General features: G+C 33.9%; 2 protein-coding genes across 2 annotated transcripts in view; both read right to left on the reverse strand.

The window, feature by feature from the left end:
- Positions 1-31: 31 nt before the first annotated feature.
- On the reverse strand, positions 32-9,517 carry arg1 (arginase 1). The gene is made up of 8 exons (XM_083557175.1): positions 9,258-9,517; positions 9,097-9,169; positions 4,406-4,580; positions 4,146-4,305; positions 935-1,029; positions 705-809; positions 466-602; positions 32-292 (listed from the first exon to the last, which is right to left on the reverse strand). The coding sequence occupies exons 1-8, from the start codon at positions 9,342-9,344 to the stop codon at positions 129-131; spliced, it is 996 nt and encodes a 331-aa protein (XP_083413301.1). The 5' UTR covers positions 9,345-9,517; the 3' UTR covers positions 32-128.
- Positions 9,518-16,903: 7,386 nt separating this feature from the next.
- The window catches only part of heatr1 (HEAT repeat containing 1), a 35,874-nt gene continuing 35,298 nt past the window's right edge, over positions 16,904-17,479 (reverse strand). The window contains exon 45 of the mRNA XM_083557055.1: positions 16,904-17,209. Coding sequence (XP_083413181.1) covers positions 17,121-17,209 — 89 coding nt within the window. The 3' untranslated portion in view covers positions 16,904-17,120. The remainder of the gene's footprint in view (positions 17,210-17,479) is intronic.

Below are 17,479 nucleotides of genomic sequence, written 5' to 3' on the forward strand. Positions count from 1 at the left end.
TACAGAAATAAAGAATCCTCTGGTCTATTGATCTGTTACTATGCCTTTATTGTGTCAGTATATAATCTTGTGGCATCCCTGGAATAAGCAAGTGTCCAGGAATAAATCAGAATATGACCATTTTTCACTTATGGGTCTGGGATTTTATAATCGGCCGCATGCGATCCTTCGCGCACTCGTCCAAAGCACCCTAACAGCAGATCCACTGCCGCGTTGGCTGTCCAGTGAACCTCTTCCTCTCTTTTGGCTTGCTTTGGGTTCACCTCCACGATATCAATAGCAGACAGGAGCCCTGTTTGTGAAACACCATGCAATGGGTGGGTCATACCACTACATTTCATATATAAACTTGAGACCATGTATTCTTTATTGCATCTATGCCTTACAGGTCAACAGCTTTACATGCCTACATCATTCACATGCTTTTCATATTATTCTAAATGCAAATCAGTGTGCTGTTCTCACCTGTTTGACACAGATACTCAGTGATGTAGATGCCCTCCCTGTATGTCAGGCCTCCTATCACAGGGGTCCCAGTGGCTGGTGCCACTGAGGGATCCAGGGCATCGATATCATAACTCAGGTGGATGGGGTTTTTTATTCTGTTGGTCAATGCATGCTTTTATTATGGTAGATCTTCTATATAGATATTATTAGTTTAAACGTGTGACAGACAATAACGACGTTAGGAAACGAATACTTACTTTGAAGAAATGTAATCACAAGTCTGTTCCATAACCTTGGCAATTCCAAGACTATCTACCTCTGTCATTGAGAAAGTCTTAATACCCAGGTGTTTCAAGATGTAACTGAAATATAGCAGATTTTAGGGTTTTATAGTCAATATGGACAAAAGTATTGGGACATTTACCTACCTGTAAAAATACAAATATTTAATCTGTAACTGTATAATAAATATTGATAAGGAACTCACTGTTCCTCTGGGTCTACATCTCTGAGTCCAATGTACACTATATCTTTTGCTGCTATGCAAGGCTTGATCCATGAGAAGGTTGGCATGTGAGGAATCTAAAAGACAGAAAGACAAGAAAATAAGACATTTTTATTGAGAACTTTTTTTTATTGAGAATTCTCTCTCTCTCTCTCTCTCTCTCTCTCTCTCTCTCTCTCTCTCTCTCTCTCTATATATATATATATATATATATATATATATATATATATATATATATATATATATATATATATATAAAATTTTATTTATTTGCAGTTATTTATATGCAATATATTTATATGAATATATATTATATGCAAATAATGTTGCTTGTAGTTGTTGTAGTGTCATAGAAAAATAGCTGACCCAAGGTAACCGACACAGTGACTGTTCTGAAAAACAGGCATCATTAATTATCCTTTATTAAAGAAGAAGGGAAGCAAATGTTTCACACAATGTTATAACATATATTGGCTTCTGAGTTGCTAAGTAAACTGGGCTGAACAACAGAGGTAGTTTGATTAGTGAAGCAGTATCTGAGTGAACTTTTGTACCAGTATGATCCTCCACGCCTACTTAGATCAAAAGGTGCTGGCTATCTGTTGGTTCCTCCAATAATGAAGACTACAGCAGGGGGCAGATCTTTCTCTTATAAAGCCCCACAGTTATGGAACAGCCTTCCAACCAGTGTTCGGGACTCAGACACAGTCTCAGTGTTCAAGTCGAGGTTGAAAACGTATTTATTTAGTCAAGTCTTTGATCAGTAGATTTTTTTCTTAGGTAAAGGCTCAGATCTGGAGGGAACATGGATATAGAGTGTTTGGTGAACTGGGATATTTGTATGCTGTCGTCTCCTCACATTCACACGTTCACTCAGGTTTGTTGACGGTGGTGTGGTGGGTCGTCTTTTATCCCAGAGATCCCTCATGTCTGTGTTGCCTTCTGGTTCTCCCTTTTAGTTATGCTGCCATAGCGAGTCTTGCCGGAGTCCAAACTGCACAGTGATATTAACTTTCATACAACAATAAGGACACTTAATAATCCATATCCTTCTCTTCCTCTCTCTCTCTCTCTCTCTCTCTCTCTCTCTCTCTCTCTCTCTCTCTCTCTCTCTCTCTCTCTCTCTCACCACAACTCCCTGTATCTCTCTCACTACAACTCCCTGTATCTCTCTCTCTCTCTCTCTCTCTCTCTCTCTCTCCACAACTCCCTGTATCTCTCTCTCACCACAACTCCCTGTATCTCTCTCTCTCTCTCTCTCTCTCTCTCTCTCTCTCTCTCTCTCTCTCTCTCTCTCTCTCTCTCACCACAACTCCCTGTATCTCTCTCTCTCTCTCTCTCTCTCTCTCTCTCTCTCTCTCTCTCTCTCTCTCTCTCTTGGTCGAGTTAAACATGCTCCTGAGGTTCCAGTGACCACTGTTCCTGCCCTTCTCCCCTCCGTGGATCTTCCCACTTCGTCCAGGCCTGCCTCTGGATAGTGTTTTCTCTGACTGGAGGCCACTCTGTGCAGCTGGGGAAGGTTTGTCATCAACGCCTTGGGTGGTTCCATGAAATTCCGGAGTAAGAACGGGAGCTTTGAGGATGGATTGGACTGTAGATGATGTCAACAGTGACTCCTACACTGACTCAGGAATACATTTCGATTTTGATCATCATCACTGCACCCCGCAACATTGTATACCTGCCACAAATGGACATTCGGTGTAACCCAGATGAGGATGGGTTCCCTCTTGAGTCTGGTTCCTCTCAAGGTTTCTTCCTTATGCCATCTCGGGGAGTTTTTCCTTTACCACAGTCGCCACCGGCTCGTTCATCAGGGACAAACTTACTCATAAAGAACATATTCATTTTTAATCACCGCATTATCTGTGTAAAGCTGCTTTGAGACAATGTTCATTGTTAAAAGCGCTATACAAATAAACATGAATCGAATTGAATTTAAAAGTTGATTGGAAAGGGAAAGACGTACTGTATAAAGAAGTGCAGCAGATTATAGGATTCTCGGCTACAATCATCTAAAAAGCTTTAAAATGGCAACAAATACCCGAAACACAGAAAGAAAATGAGCAACTACTGTTGAAACTGATTAAAGGATAGTCAGAATGCCAAAGATTCAGCCTATCATTTCCAAAACGATCAAAGATGATCTGCAATTAAATACAGTTAGAGTAAGAAGACGTTTGTTAGAAGTTTAGCTATCAGCAAAAAGCCCCTGCAAAGTGGCACTGATGAAAAAACAGCATGAATCGGTTAAATTTGCCAAACAGAAATGGCTCCATTCAATAGTCTGAGAGTGAAACTGTTATTTGGGGTCTGAACTCAAACCACAGTACACTATAAAGACATTAGTGCATGGTGGCACAAAATCATGCTATGGATGTTTTACATACAAACAGGGATCATGGATCAGTTTGAATACATCAAAATGTTTAAAGAGTTTATGTGTTCTTATGCTGAAGAGGAAATGCCTCTGATATTTGGTGTCTCAACAAGTCAACAACCCCAAACACACAAGTAAGCAAGCAACATCTTGGTTCCACACAATCCCTGACGTCAACCCCATTGAAACCTTGTGGAGTTAAATTTTGGAATGTAGTTCATTCATCCTGGGGTGAAATCCCTGTTTCTAGGTGAAAAACATTAGTTATGCAATTAAATATTAGTTCAGTAATTTAACGTTAAAAAGAAAATCAGTTTTTATAAATGTTTGAAGAGAAAATGAAATGTATTGCTTGATAAAAATGACCTGCTGAAATGTGTTAATGCTTCGTTTTGGAATTAAATCTGTAATATTTTCACTGCATTTGACATAAAAGTTATTAGAAATATTTGCACTTTTATTCAGATAAATTTACATTTATTTTTTAATATATAAAATATATGCAAATATTTCTAATAACTTTTATGTATTATATTAATAATATTCACACTATTTATTTGAACACTACTGTACATAGTGCTGGAAACACTGCTTAGGACAGATAACGACCATGTAAACATGTCTATGTAGTAAGTAGTAAGTTATCTCATCTTATCAATGGGCCACACACATTACTGAGCAAATTTCTACAAAAATACACCAGAATACAGCTTTTATAATCAAATTTTCTATTGGTCTTTGCTGAATGTGATGTGGCCTACTTTTATTAGCAAACAGGTCAGATGCATGACTGTTATACTTTCTTCGATTCACCTTAGCGCACAGCTCATGGATCAGGTAGGACATGGGCTGCCCGTGGATGTTTCCCGTCGGACTGGTCAGAGGTGTGTTAATATCAGCATGGGCGTCCACCCAGACCACCTTCAGCTCAGGTCTACAGGCTGCATGGCCATGGATTGAACCAATTGCTAAACTAAAGGAACCAAACAAATAAAAACAGACACTGTAACAAGCCTGCAAAAGTTATTGTTAATTCATCAAATTCCATGGAATTCGTTTATAACTTGCTGAACCTGTGATCTCCCCCAAGCATCACACAGGTGTGGCCATCGTTCTTGACTCTCTGCACAGCATCAGCAACCTGTTTGTTGGCGAGACCAACCGCCTGGGGTCGTTTTGTACTTCCGAAGGGCTCATCATCGGGCAGGTCTTCAAATTTTAGATTGCCATAATCTTTAACGGCACAACCTGAAAGAGACAGCTTGGTTATTTTATTTATACATGCACTTACCAGCACTTTACTAATAACACCGTGCCATGTATTTATATAATTAACCAAACATTTAACAGCAGGAAACATATCGTATAACCATGCATTAATATTCACACCAGTTAAAAAACACACACACACACACACACACACACACACACACACACACACACACACACACACACACACACACACACACACACACACATATGGGTAAATGAATTTCTAGCAAGGCATCATCAGTATCTGAAGTGTTGGCGACCAGCATTTCTAGCATTTGAATGTTTCTATAACTGAGGCTGATGCAATTTGCATGAAAACTTTTAAATATGTAATATAAATGAATATTTTTTTCCAGCAATGCAAATATGTTAAAAAGGATGCATCACGATACAAAATGCCAACTTGTATCCGATGTACACTTTTGTAAATCGATGCATCACCTCGAGAAATTGGAGAAACTCGGGATGTGATAAACCACAGTTTTAACAGGGGGGCAAACACTTTGGTTTTCCCTCAATAATAAAAACCCTAATTTAAAACCTGCATGATGTGTTCACTTGTGTTATCTTTTACTAATATATATATATATATATATTAGTTTGATAATCTGAAACATTAAAGTGGGACAAACATGCAAATAAATAAGAAACCAGAAAAAGGGCCAACACTTTTTCACACCACTGTATAAAATGGGGGCATTTTACTGCCTAAAGGTATATTACTGGCATTTTAAAGGCATTTAAGTGTCTAAAATATAAAGCTTTTATTAGTCTTGACACAAACCATTAATTAGGGGGAAAAAAAGAGATTTAAATAAATAAATAACAATATGATAATTTGAGTTTTTTCATGCAGAAAAGTTTTTATTGTTAAATGTAATATTTATGAGCAGCTGTAAAAGTGTATAAATTCAGCCATGTGTTTACATCAAACCTTTTAATCGTTTCTATGAGTTCATGAGTCTTTGCATACATGAAAAGTTTCTAGCTTTAACAGTGCCAGCGTGGTCACAAAGCCATGTCCATGAAGACATGGTTTACCAAAGTTGGAATGGAAGAACTTAATGGGCTGGCACAGAGCCCTGACCTCAACCCCACTCAACATCTTTGGGATGAACTGGAACACCTACAGAACTCCAAACCTCATCACCAACATTAGTATCTGTTCTCACTAACGCAGGCAAATCTCCCATGAGTGGAATACCCAAAAATCTAGTGCAACCTGATAGCATTGAAGTGGTTTGTTGAGATGTTCAACAAGCCCATATTGGTGTTTTGGTAATGCGGCCCCACTAAATTGTGTCCCATTGTGTGTCGTACATTACAAATGCAGTTTTTTAGCCATATATTCTGGGGGGTGGGGGGTTTGTGAGATGCCTGAAATCTGTTTTAAGTTCTTGGAAATTCTTCTCAGTGTTCTATTTAGTGAGCCTAATGAGTGACTGAAATGCAAACTAAAAGCATAATCTAGAAAAATAAAACAGGCTGCAGGAATTCTAGACGATAAATAAATCACTCATAATAGAAGGCTGTGTTACTGATTGCACTTGTATCTCTCCACTGCTGCATGCAAGGAATAAACCAACTCAGTAATGACTTCCTAATTTTACTGTTACAGGAGGTATGTGCAATATGTACCTCTACCACACACACACACACACACACACACACACACACACACACACACACACACACACACACACAAATGTGGGTGTTGCAAGGTCAACAAGCTCTGTCCTATCAGACACCAACTTGTGTTTCATTTCAACACACAAACAAACATTTAATGTTAATAGACAGCCAGATTCCAGCAAGACATCGTACGTAACACCTAATGTTGGTGATGAACCTTTTCTACCGCTTGTGTGTAAAGACATGACTCTGATGATCATAGTTATAAAATGACATTTTACTGTCTAAAATGTGGAGCTTTCTTTAATGCATTTCAATTTGAACAATTTACACAGTTTTGACATATACTGAAAATAAAATTGCATTATTTTACCAAGCAGAATCTTACAGTAGGATATTTCAGTAGAATATTTTAGTAGAATATTTTAGTAGAATATTTCAGTAGAATATTACTGTAGAATATTTCAGTAGAATATTTTAGTAGAATATTACTGTAGAATATTTCAGTACAATATTACTGTAGAATATTACTGTAGAATATTTTAGTAGAATATTACTGTAGAATATTTCAGTAGAATATTACTGTAGAATATTTCAGTAGAATATTTTAGTAGAATATTACTGTAGAATATTTCAGTAGAATATTTTAGTAGAATATTACTGTAGAATATTTCAGTAGAATATTACTGTAGAATATTTCAGTAGAATATTACTGTAGAATAATTCAGTAGAATATTTTAGTAGAATATTACTGTAGAATATTTCAGTAGAATATTTCAGTAGAATATTACTGTAGAATATTTCAGTAGAATATTACTGTAGAATATTTCAGTAGAATATTTCAGTAGAATATTTTAGTAGAATATTACTGTAGAATATTACTGTAGAATATTTCAGTAGAATATTACTGTAGAATATTTCAGTAGAATATTACTGTAGAATATTTCAGGAGAATATTTTAGTAGAATATTACTGTAGAATATTTCAGTAGAATATTACTGTAGAATATTTCAGGAGAATATTTTAGTAGAATATTACTGTAGAATATTTCAGGAGAATATTTCAGTAGAATATTACTGTAGAATATTTCAGGAGAATATTTCAGTAGAATATTACTGTAGAATATTTCAGGAGAATATTTTAGTAGAATATTACAGTAGAATATTTCAGTAGAATATTACTGTAGAATATTTCAGGAGAATATTTTAGTAGAATATTACTGTAGAATATTTCAGGAGAATATTTTATTAGAATATTACTGTAGAATATTTCAGAAGAATATTTTATTAGAATATTACTGTAGAATATTTCAGTAGAATATTACTGTAGAATATTTCAGGAGAATATTTTAGTAGAATATTACAGTAGAATATTTCAGGAGAATATTACAGTAGAATATTTCAGGAGAATATTACTGTAGAATATTTCAGAAGAATATTTTATTAGAATATTACTGTAGAATTTTTCAGTAGAATATTACTGTAGAATATTTCAGGAGAATATTTTAGTAGAATATTACAGTAGAATATTTCAGGAGAATATTACAGTAGAATATTTCAGGAGAATATTACTGTAGAATATTTCAGAAGAATATTTTATTAGAATATTACTGTAGAATATTTCAGGAGAATATTTTATTAGAATATTACTGTAGAATATTTCAGAAGAATATTTTATTAGAATATTACTGTAGAATATTTCAGTAGAATATTACTGTAGAATAATTCAGAAGAATATTTTATTAGAATATTACTGTAGAATATTTCAGTAGAATATTACTGTAGAATATTTCAGGAGAATATTTTAGTAGAATATTACAGTAGAGTATATCAGGAGAATATTACAGTAGAATATTTCAGGAGAATATTACTGTAGAATATTTCAGGAGAATATTACTGTAGAATATTTCAGAAGAATATTTTATTAGAATATTACTGTAGAATATTTCAGAAGAATATTTTATTAGAATATTACTGTAGAATATTTCAGTAGAATATTACTGTAGAATATTTCAGGAGAATATTTTAGTAGAATATTACAGTAGAATATTTCAGGAGAATATTACTGTAGAATATTTCAGGAGAATATTTTAGTAGAATATTACAGTAGAATATTTCAGGAGAATATTACTGTAGAATATTTCAGAAGAATATTTTATTAGAATATTACTGTAGAATATTTCAGGAGAATATTTTATTAGAATATTACTGTAGAATATTTCAGGAGAATATTTTATTAGAATATTACTGTAGAATATTTCAGAAGAATATTTTATTAGAATATTACTGTAGAATATTTCAGTAGAATATTTTAGTAGAATATTACAGTAGAATATTTTAGTAGAATATTACAGTAGAATATTTCAGGAGAATTTTACAGTAAAATATTTCAGTAGAAGTGCACTAATGTATGTTGAGCTGAAGTCCTACTGAACTTCAGTTATATTTCTAAATTGAGGTGTCAAGCTAATAATAAAGCCCTAAATTTTTTTGCAACATGCTGCAACATGATCTCAAAGCTATTATGTCAGTCCTGGGTTTGTTGCTGTATTAATGAGGATTGTATTTGACTAGAAGCTCCACAATTTGAACTGTTTTTGCATAACTTGTTTGACCAAGTTTTAGTCATGAATTTACATCAGGCTGTACAATGCATATCATTCCACCTAAACACAGTTTTCCTTTTTTTTGTAGACAAAAAAACATTATAATTAGTCAATAAACACTTTGGCACAAAGTGTGCATTGTGTACTGTCCACAGAGTGTGTATTGTCTAACAACACAAAACAGGACAAAACTGTCTAAAATAAAAGCAATGAATAGACTTTTAATTTTCAGCACAGCAGAAGGGAATCCGTTACCTTGAACTTCAAGTTTCTTCACCAGTCCAGCTTGTCGAATCACATCTGGACCCAGTTGGACACCATCCCGGGGCTGTTTCAGGACATTGTTACTTCATTTATTGATTATTATTTTAATGGGTTTAGAAATAAAAAGTCTGAATTCTAAAATGAAAGCGCACCTGTCCTCTGGAAAAAGGTGCTCCGATTATTCCCACAGAATGGAGTTTCCTCCGGAATGTTCTGAACGCGTGGTTTACACTCGTCATTGCGATGCTGATGCTGTGTATGCGCGCGCTCTGAACGCCTCTGCAGGCGAGATCATACAGCGGCTCGTGCGCGTGGATCTGCTCTCACACTTCCACAGCGCATCTGCCCTCATTCCTTCAGCGCGTTCAGGACCCCCCCCCCCCTCCTCCCCCTTCCATCACACCACTCACTAAAGCCGGTTTAACAGGTGACTACCAGACTATTTCTACATGAAACAGTGCGCCTGAGGACACCAGCTTCACTGTGAAGGTTCTGACAAACAGATCTTAAGAAACGCAGTGTTAAAATCACCTTGAGTAGGAGAGTAAACACTGTTACAGAATAATGTCCTTTTTGTCCCCATGTGTGTAAACTACAACTCCTACAAGGAACATGAACACACACCAGTGCAGTGTGCAGAATCCAAATCCTCAGCAATCCAATTACAGTAATGCTTCTGAATTATAGCTGTATAAACCTAAACACACTAAATACACTATATACACATACACACAACACATACACACAACACACTATATACACACATACACACAACACACTATATACACATATACACACAACACACTATATACACATACAGACAACACACTATATACACACATACACACACAACACACTATATACACATACACACACAACACACTATATACACATACAGACAACACACTATATACACACATACACACAACACACTATATACACATACAGACAACACACTATATACACATACACACACAACACACTATATACACATACACACAACACACTATATACACACACACACACACAACACATGATATATACATACACACACAACACACTATATACACATACAGACAACACACTATATACACATACACACACAACACACTATATAGACATACAGACAACACACTATATATACACACACACACAACACACTATATACACATACACACACAACACACTATATACACATACACACAACACACTATATACACATACAGACAACACACTATATACACATACACACACAACACACTATATACACATACAGACAACACACTATATACACATACACACACAACACACTATATACACATACAGACAACACACTATATACACATACAGACAACACACTATATACACATACACACAACACACTATATACACATACACACACAACACACTATATACACATACAGACAACACACTATATACACACATACACACACAACACACTATATACACATACAGACAACACACTATATACACATACACACACAACACACTACATACACATACAGACAACACACTATATACACACATACACACACAACACACTATATACACACATACACACACAACACACTATATACACATACACACACAACACACTATATACACATACACACACAACACACTATATACACATACAGACAACACACTATATACACATACAGACACAACACACTATATACACATACAGACAACACACTATATACACATACAGACAACACACTATATACACATATACATCAGAATCAGATCAGAATCAGAATCAGAATCAGGTTTATTGGCCAAGTGTGTTGACACACACAAGGAATTTGGTTCCAGCTGTTTGTTACTCTCAAAAGTACAGAATAAATAAAAACCTATACATGACAATGTGTAACAGTATAGACAGTGTGGGTAATAAATAGGGATACAGTCCAGTAATGTACATAAAGTGTGGGAGTGCATGGTAGTGCAAATGACAGTATTGTGTGTCAGGTATGATTAGAGAGTTTACTATAAAAACTTTGTACAGTAAATAGCAGCAATAGTGTGTGCAACATATACAGATAATGTGATGAGTGAGAGTTCTGTGCAGTACTTATAGATATGAGCAGGGAATATAATTATGGTCAGTTGTTAGTGAGGCTGATTGCTTGGGGAAAGAAACTGTTCCTGTGTCTGGCAGTTTTAGTGAACAAAGTTCTGTAGCGCTGCCAGAAGAGTGGTGTTTACTACACATTATATACATATACACACAACACACTATATATACATATACACACAACACACTATATACACACATATACATGTATACACACATTATATACACATACAGACAACACACTATATATACATATACACACAACACACTATATACACATATACATGTATATACACATACACATATACACACAACACACTATATACACACATACATGTATATACACATACACATATACACACAACACACTATATACACACATATACATGTATATACACATACACATATACACACAGCACACTATATACACACATTATACACATACACATATATACACATACACACAACACATATACACACAACACACTATATACACATACACATTATACACATATACACACAACACACTATATACACACATTATACACATACACATATACACATACACACAACACACTATATACACATACACATTATACACATATACACACAACACACTATATACACACATTATACACATACACATATACACATACACACAACACACTATATACACACATTATACACATACACATATACACATACACACAACACACTATATACACATATACACACACAACACACTATATACACACATTATACACATACACATATATACACATACACACAACACACTATATACACATATACACACACAACACACTATATACACACATTATACACATATACATATATTCACATACACACAACACACTATATACACATACATATTATACACATATACACACAACACACTATATAAACACATTATACACACACATATATACACATATATACTCATACACACAACACACTATATACACATACACATATATACACATATACACACACAACACACTATATACACACAATATACACATACACATATACACATACACACAACACACTATATACACATATACACACACAACACACTATATACACACATTATACACATATACATATATTCACATACACACAACACACTATATACACATACATATTATACACATATACACACAACACACTATATAAACACATTATACACACACATATATACACATATATACTCATACACACAACACACTATATACACATACACATATATACACATATACACACAACACACTATATACACACAATATACACATACACATATACACATACACACAACACACTATATACACATATACACACACAACACACTATATACACACATTATACACATACACATATATACACATACACACAACACACTATATACACATATACACACACAACACACTATATACACACATTATACACATACACATATATACACATACACACAACACACTATATACACATATACACACACAACACACTATATACACATATACACACACAACACACTATATACACACATTATACACATATACATATATTCACATACACACAACACACTATATACACATACATATTATACACATATACACACAACACACTATATACACATATACACACACAACACACTATATACACACATTATACACATATACATATATTCACATACACACAACACACTATATACACATACATATTATACACATATACACACAACACACTATATACACACATTATACACATACACATATATACACATATATACACATACACACAACACACTATATACACATACACATATATACACATATACACACACAACACACTATATACACACAATATACACATACACATATACACATACACACAACACTATATACACATATACACACACAACACACTATATACACACATTATACACATACACATATATACACATACACACAACACACTATATACACATACACATTATACACATATACACACAACACACTATATACACACATTATACACATACACATATACACATACACACAACACACTATATACACATACACATTATACACATATACACACAACACACTATATACACACATTATACACATACACATATACACATACACACAACACACTATATACACACATTATACACATACACATATACACATACACACAACACACTATATACACATATACACACACAACACACTATATACACACATTATACACATACACATATATACACATACACACAACACACTATATACACATATACACACACAACACACTATATACACACATTATACACATATACATATATTCACATACACACAACACACTATATACACATACATATTATACACATATACACACAACACACTATATAAACACATTATACACACACATATATACACATATATACTCATACACACAACACACTATATACACATACACATATATACACATATACACACACAACACACTATATACACACAATATACACATACACATATACACATACACACAACACACTATATACACATATACACACACAACACACTATATACACACATTATACACATACACATATATACACATACACACAACACACTATATACACATATACACACACAACACACTATATACACACATTATACACATACACATATATACACATACACACAACACACTATATACACATATACACACACAACACACTATATACACACATTATACACATATACATATATTCACATACACACAACACACTATATACACATACATATTATACACATATACACACAACACACTATATACACATATACACACACAACACACTATATACACACATTATACACATATACATATATTCACATACACACAACACACTATATACACATACATATTATACACATATACACACAACACACTATATACACACATTATACACATACACATATATACACATATATACACATACACACAACACACTATATACACATACACATATATACACATATACACACACAACACACTATATACACACAATATACACATACACATATACACATACACACAACACACTATATACACATATACACACACAACACACTATATACACACATTATACACATACACATATATACACATACACACAACACACTATATACACATATACACACACAACACACTATATACACACATTATACACATATACATATATTCACATACACACAACACACTATATACACATACATATTATACACATATACACACAACACACTATATACACACATTCTACACATACACATATATACACATACACACAACACACTATATACACATACACATATATACACATACATACAACACACTATATACACATACACATATATACACATATACACACAACACACTATATACACACATTATACACATACACATATATACACATATATACACATACACACAACACACTATATACACATACACATATATACACATATACACACAACACACTATATACACATACACACTATATAGACACATTATACACATTCACATATACACACACAACACACTATATACACACATTATACACATGTATATACACATATACCCACACAACACACTATATACAAGATACACAGCTTATACACATACACATCTATATACACATTCATTTATATACACTATATACACTATATACACACCTTATATATATATATATATATATATATATATATATATATATATATATATATATACATACATATACAGGTACATGCATATCCACAATACACACATATAAATGTGTATACAACTTGTATACAAGATACACAATTATAATCAACAAACTAATAGGCACTAAACTTATAAAGTTGCTTTGTCCATTATTAAAAGTGCTCTACAAATAAACATGAATCGAATTGAAGAAACATTTAGAGGACCCAAAAGAACCGATCCTCATCTGGGTATCAGATCAACTACAGAAAGAAACTATAATGTCAATTTGTCATAGTTTCTTTCAGAATCATGTTCAGAGAGAGATATGATATAATATTATGTATTTTATATTAGTGTAATCAATAAAAGAAGTGATTGGGAGCCAATACCGTGTGGATAAGAAGCTTGCTGCTGCATTTTGTCTACATTCTTCCATTCAATGTTGATAAGTTTGAAACAGTTGCACAATAGTGAACTCAGACACATGTTTAATTTGACATCATTTAAATAATTATCATGAGTTTATATAATTACATTGGTTTAACCTTCTAGGCCTGGCTAATGTTTTGACCAGGAATGTATGTAGGTCTTTTTTTATATTAAATTAAATTGTAGTCACCTCTATAAAGACTCTATGATTTTCCAGAGTTGGATTGGAAGAAATTGAGTTGGCAAACAGATCCCTAATGTAATCAACAATGAACTCAACCAAGATGAACCAGGACAGAAAATGAAACTCAGAAATCCTCCCCAACATCAGTGTCTCACTTACAGTGGTGTGAAAAAGTGCCTGATTTCTTATTGTTTTGCATGTTTGTTACACTTTAATGTTTTAGATCATCAAACTAATTTAAATATAAGTAAAAGAAAACACAAGTGAACACAACATGCAGTTTTTAAATGAAGGTTTTTATCATTTAGGGAAAACAAAATCCAAAACTACATGGCCCTGTGTGAAAGTGTTTGCCCCCCTGTTAAAACTGGTTTATCACACCTGAGTTCAATTTCTCTCGCCACACTCAGGTCTGATTACTGCCACATCTGTTCACAATCAAGAAATCTCTTAAGAGATCCAAATAAATTCAGAAACAAATGAGAGAAAGTAATTGAGATCTATCAGTCTGGAAAAGGTTATAAAGCTGTTTTTAAAGCTTTGGGACTCCAGAGAACCACAGTGAAATAAGAAATCAGGAAACACTTTTACACACCACTGTATGCGCTTGATACTGAATTAACACAAATCTCCACAGCTACACCCCAAAATCTCACAAAAAGCAAAACAGTGAAGCTTATTATAAAAAACAAGAATGAATTGCATATAGTTATATACAATATGCAATAGTATAGTTTATACTTTTTATCTACCTTTTTTTTTTTGTTTTATTTTTATCCTTAATTCCATTCTTTGTATGCTTGGATGCCAGACAGATGTAAAAAGCATTTCACTGCATGTCTGGGTTATTAATAAAAATCAACCAATCAGCATTCAGTAGGTATATCGTTGAGGCAACATCATGAAATTGAAACAGCATGTTCTATCTATATCGTTGAGGCAACATCATGAAATTGAAACAGCATGTTCTATCTATAGCGCCATCTAGCTATCTATACCCTACTATTGAAATAAGTATAGAATTATTATATAGAATAAACTGTAGCAAATATTTTTGAAAAACTTTATGAAAGCATACTTTGAAAATGTAAGGGTTAAAATCTAAAGTGAAACGCCACTACAGTCCTGCAGCACTTTGACCCAGGCTCAGTCTGATCAGTGGAATCAAAGGCCCAATAGGAGCCTGCAAAAGTTAATGTGTAAAGGTTACAGCTAATGTGTAAACACGCTACCAGACTCAAGATACTGCACGCTGATGTTTCTGGGTGGTGTGAACACAGTAAGAATGCTAAGGTTTGCGTGAAATAATAAAAACTAAATCATAGTTCTTAGAATTTATTTGAGACGATCGTCTGGATTTGTTGCTTCATAAACTACCAAAAAACAATACAGAACAATGCAATTCAGATGTCACTTTATTTTTTTTCTTTTTCCCAGAAGTGCACAAATGATTTGTTGTGTAAGGTACACACAGAGGCCCACTGATGCTGAAGTTGTAATTTAAAGCGGTCTCTTTTGTGCGGTCAGATACGAGTATTAGAAGTAGCTCTGCAAGGACTCTCCCAGGATCGTCTCCAACTCCTGAATAGTCTTTTGCACCTGGTGTTCCACCTCCTCGCATTCATCTACAGAGACAAGACACATTCACTGGTTGAGATTTAGAAATAACATGAAGGAACAAAGAATGTGCATCCTGACACACAAATCAGAGCACAGCCACCTTTATCAGATATACTGTTAATAATAATAATAACAACAACAACAACAACAACAACGTGATGGTTATAATTATTATTATAATAAATATCTGAGGCAGCAGAACAGTGAAAACTGAGGTTGAGACCAGTCTTTTTGAATGTTTTCACCCCCTGCGAGACCAAAGACACTATGTATTG

This window comes from Silurus aristotelis, assembly GCF_946808225.1.
Source record: "Silurus aristotelis genome assembly, chromosome: 12".
Lineage (NCBI taxonomy): Eukaryota > Metazoa > Chordata > Actinopteri > Siluriformes > Siluridae > Silurus > Silurus aristotelis.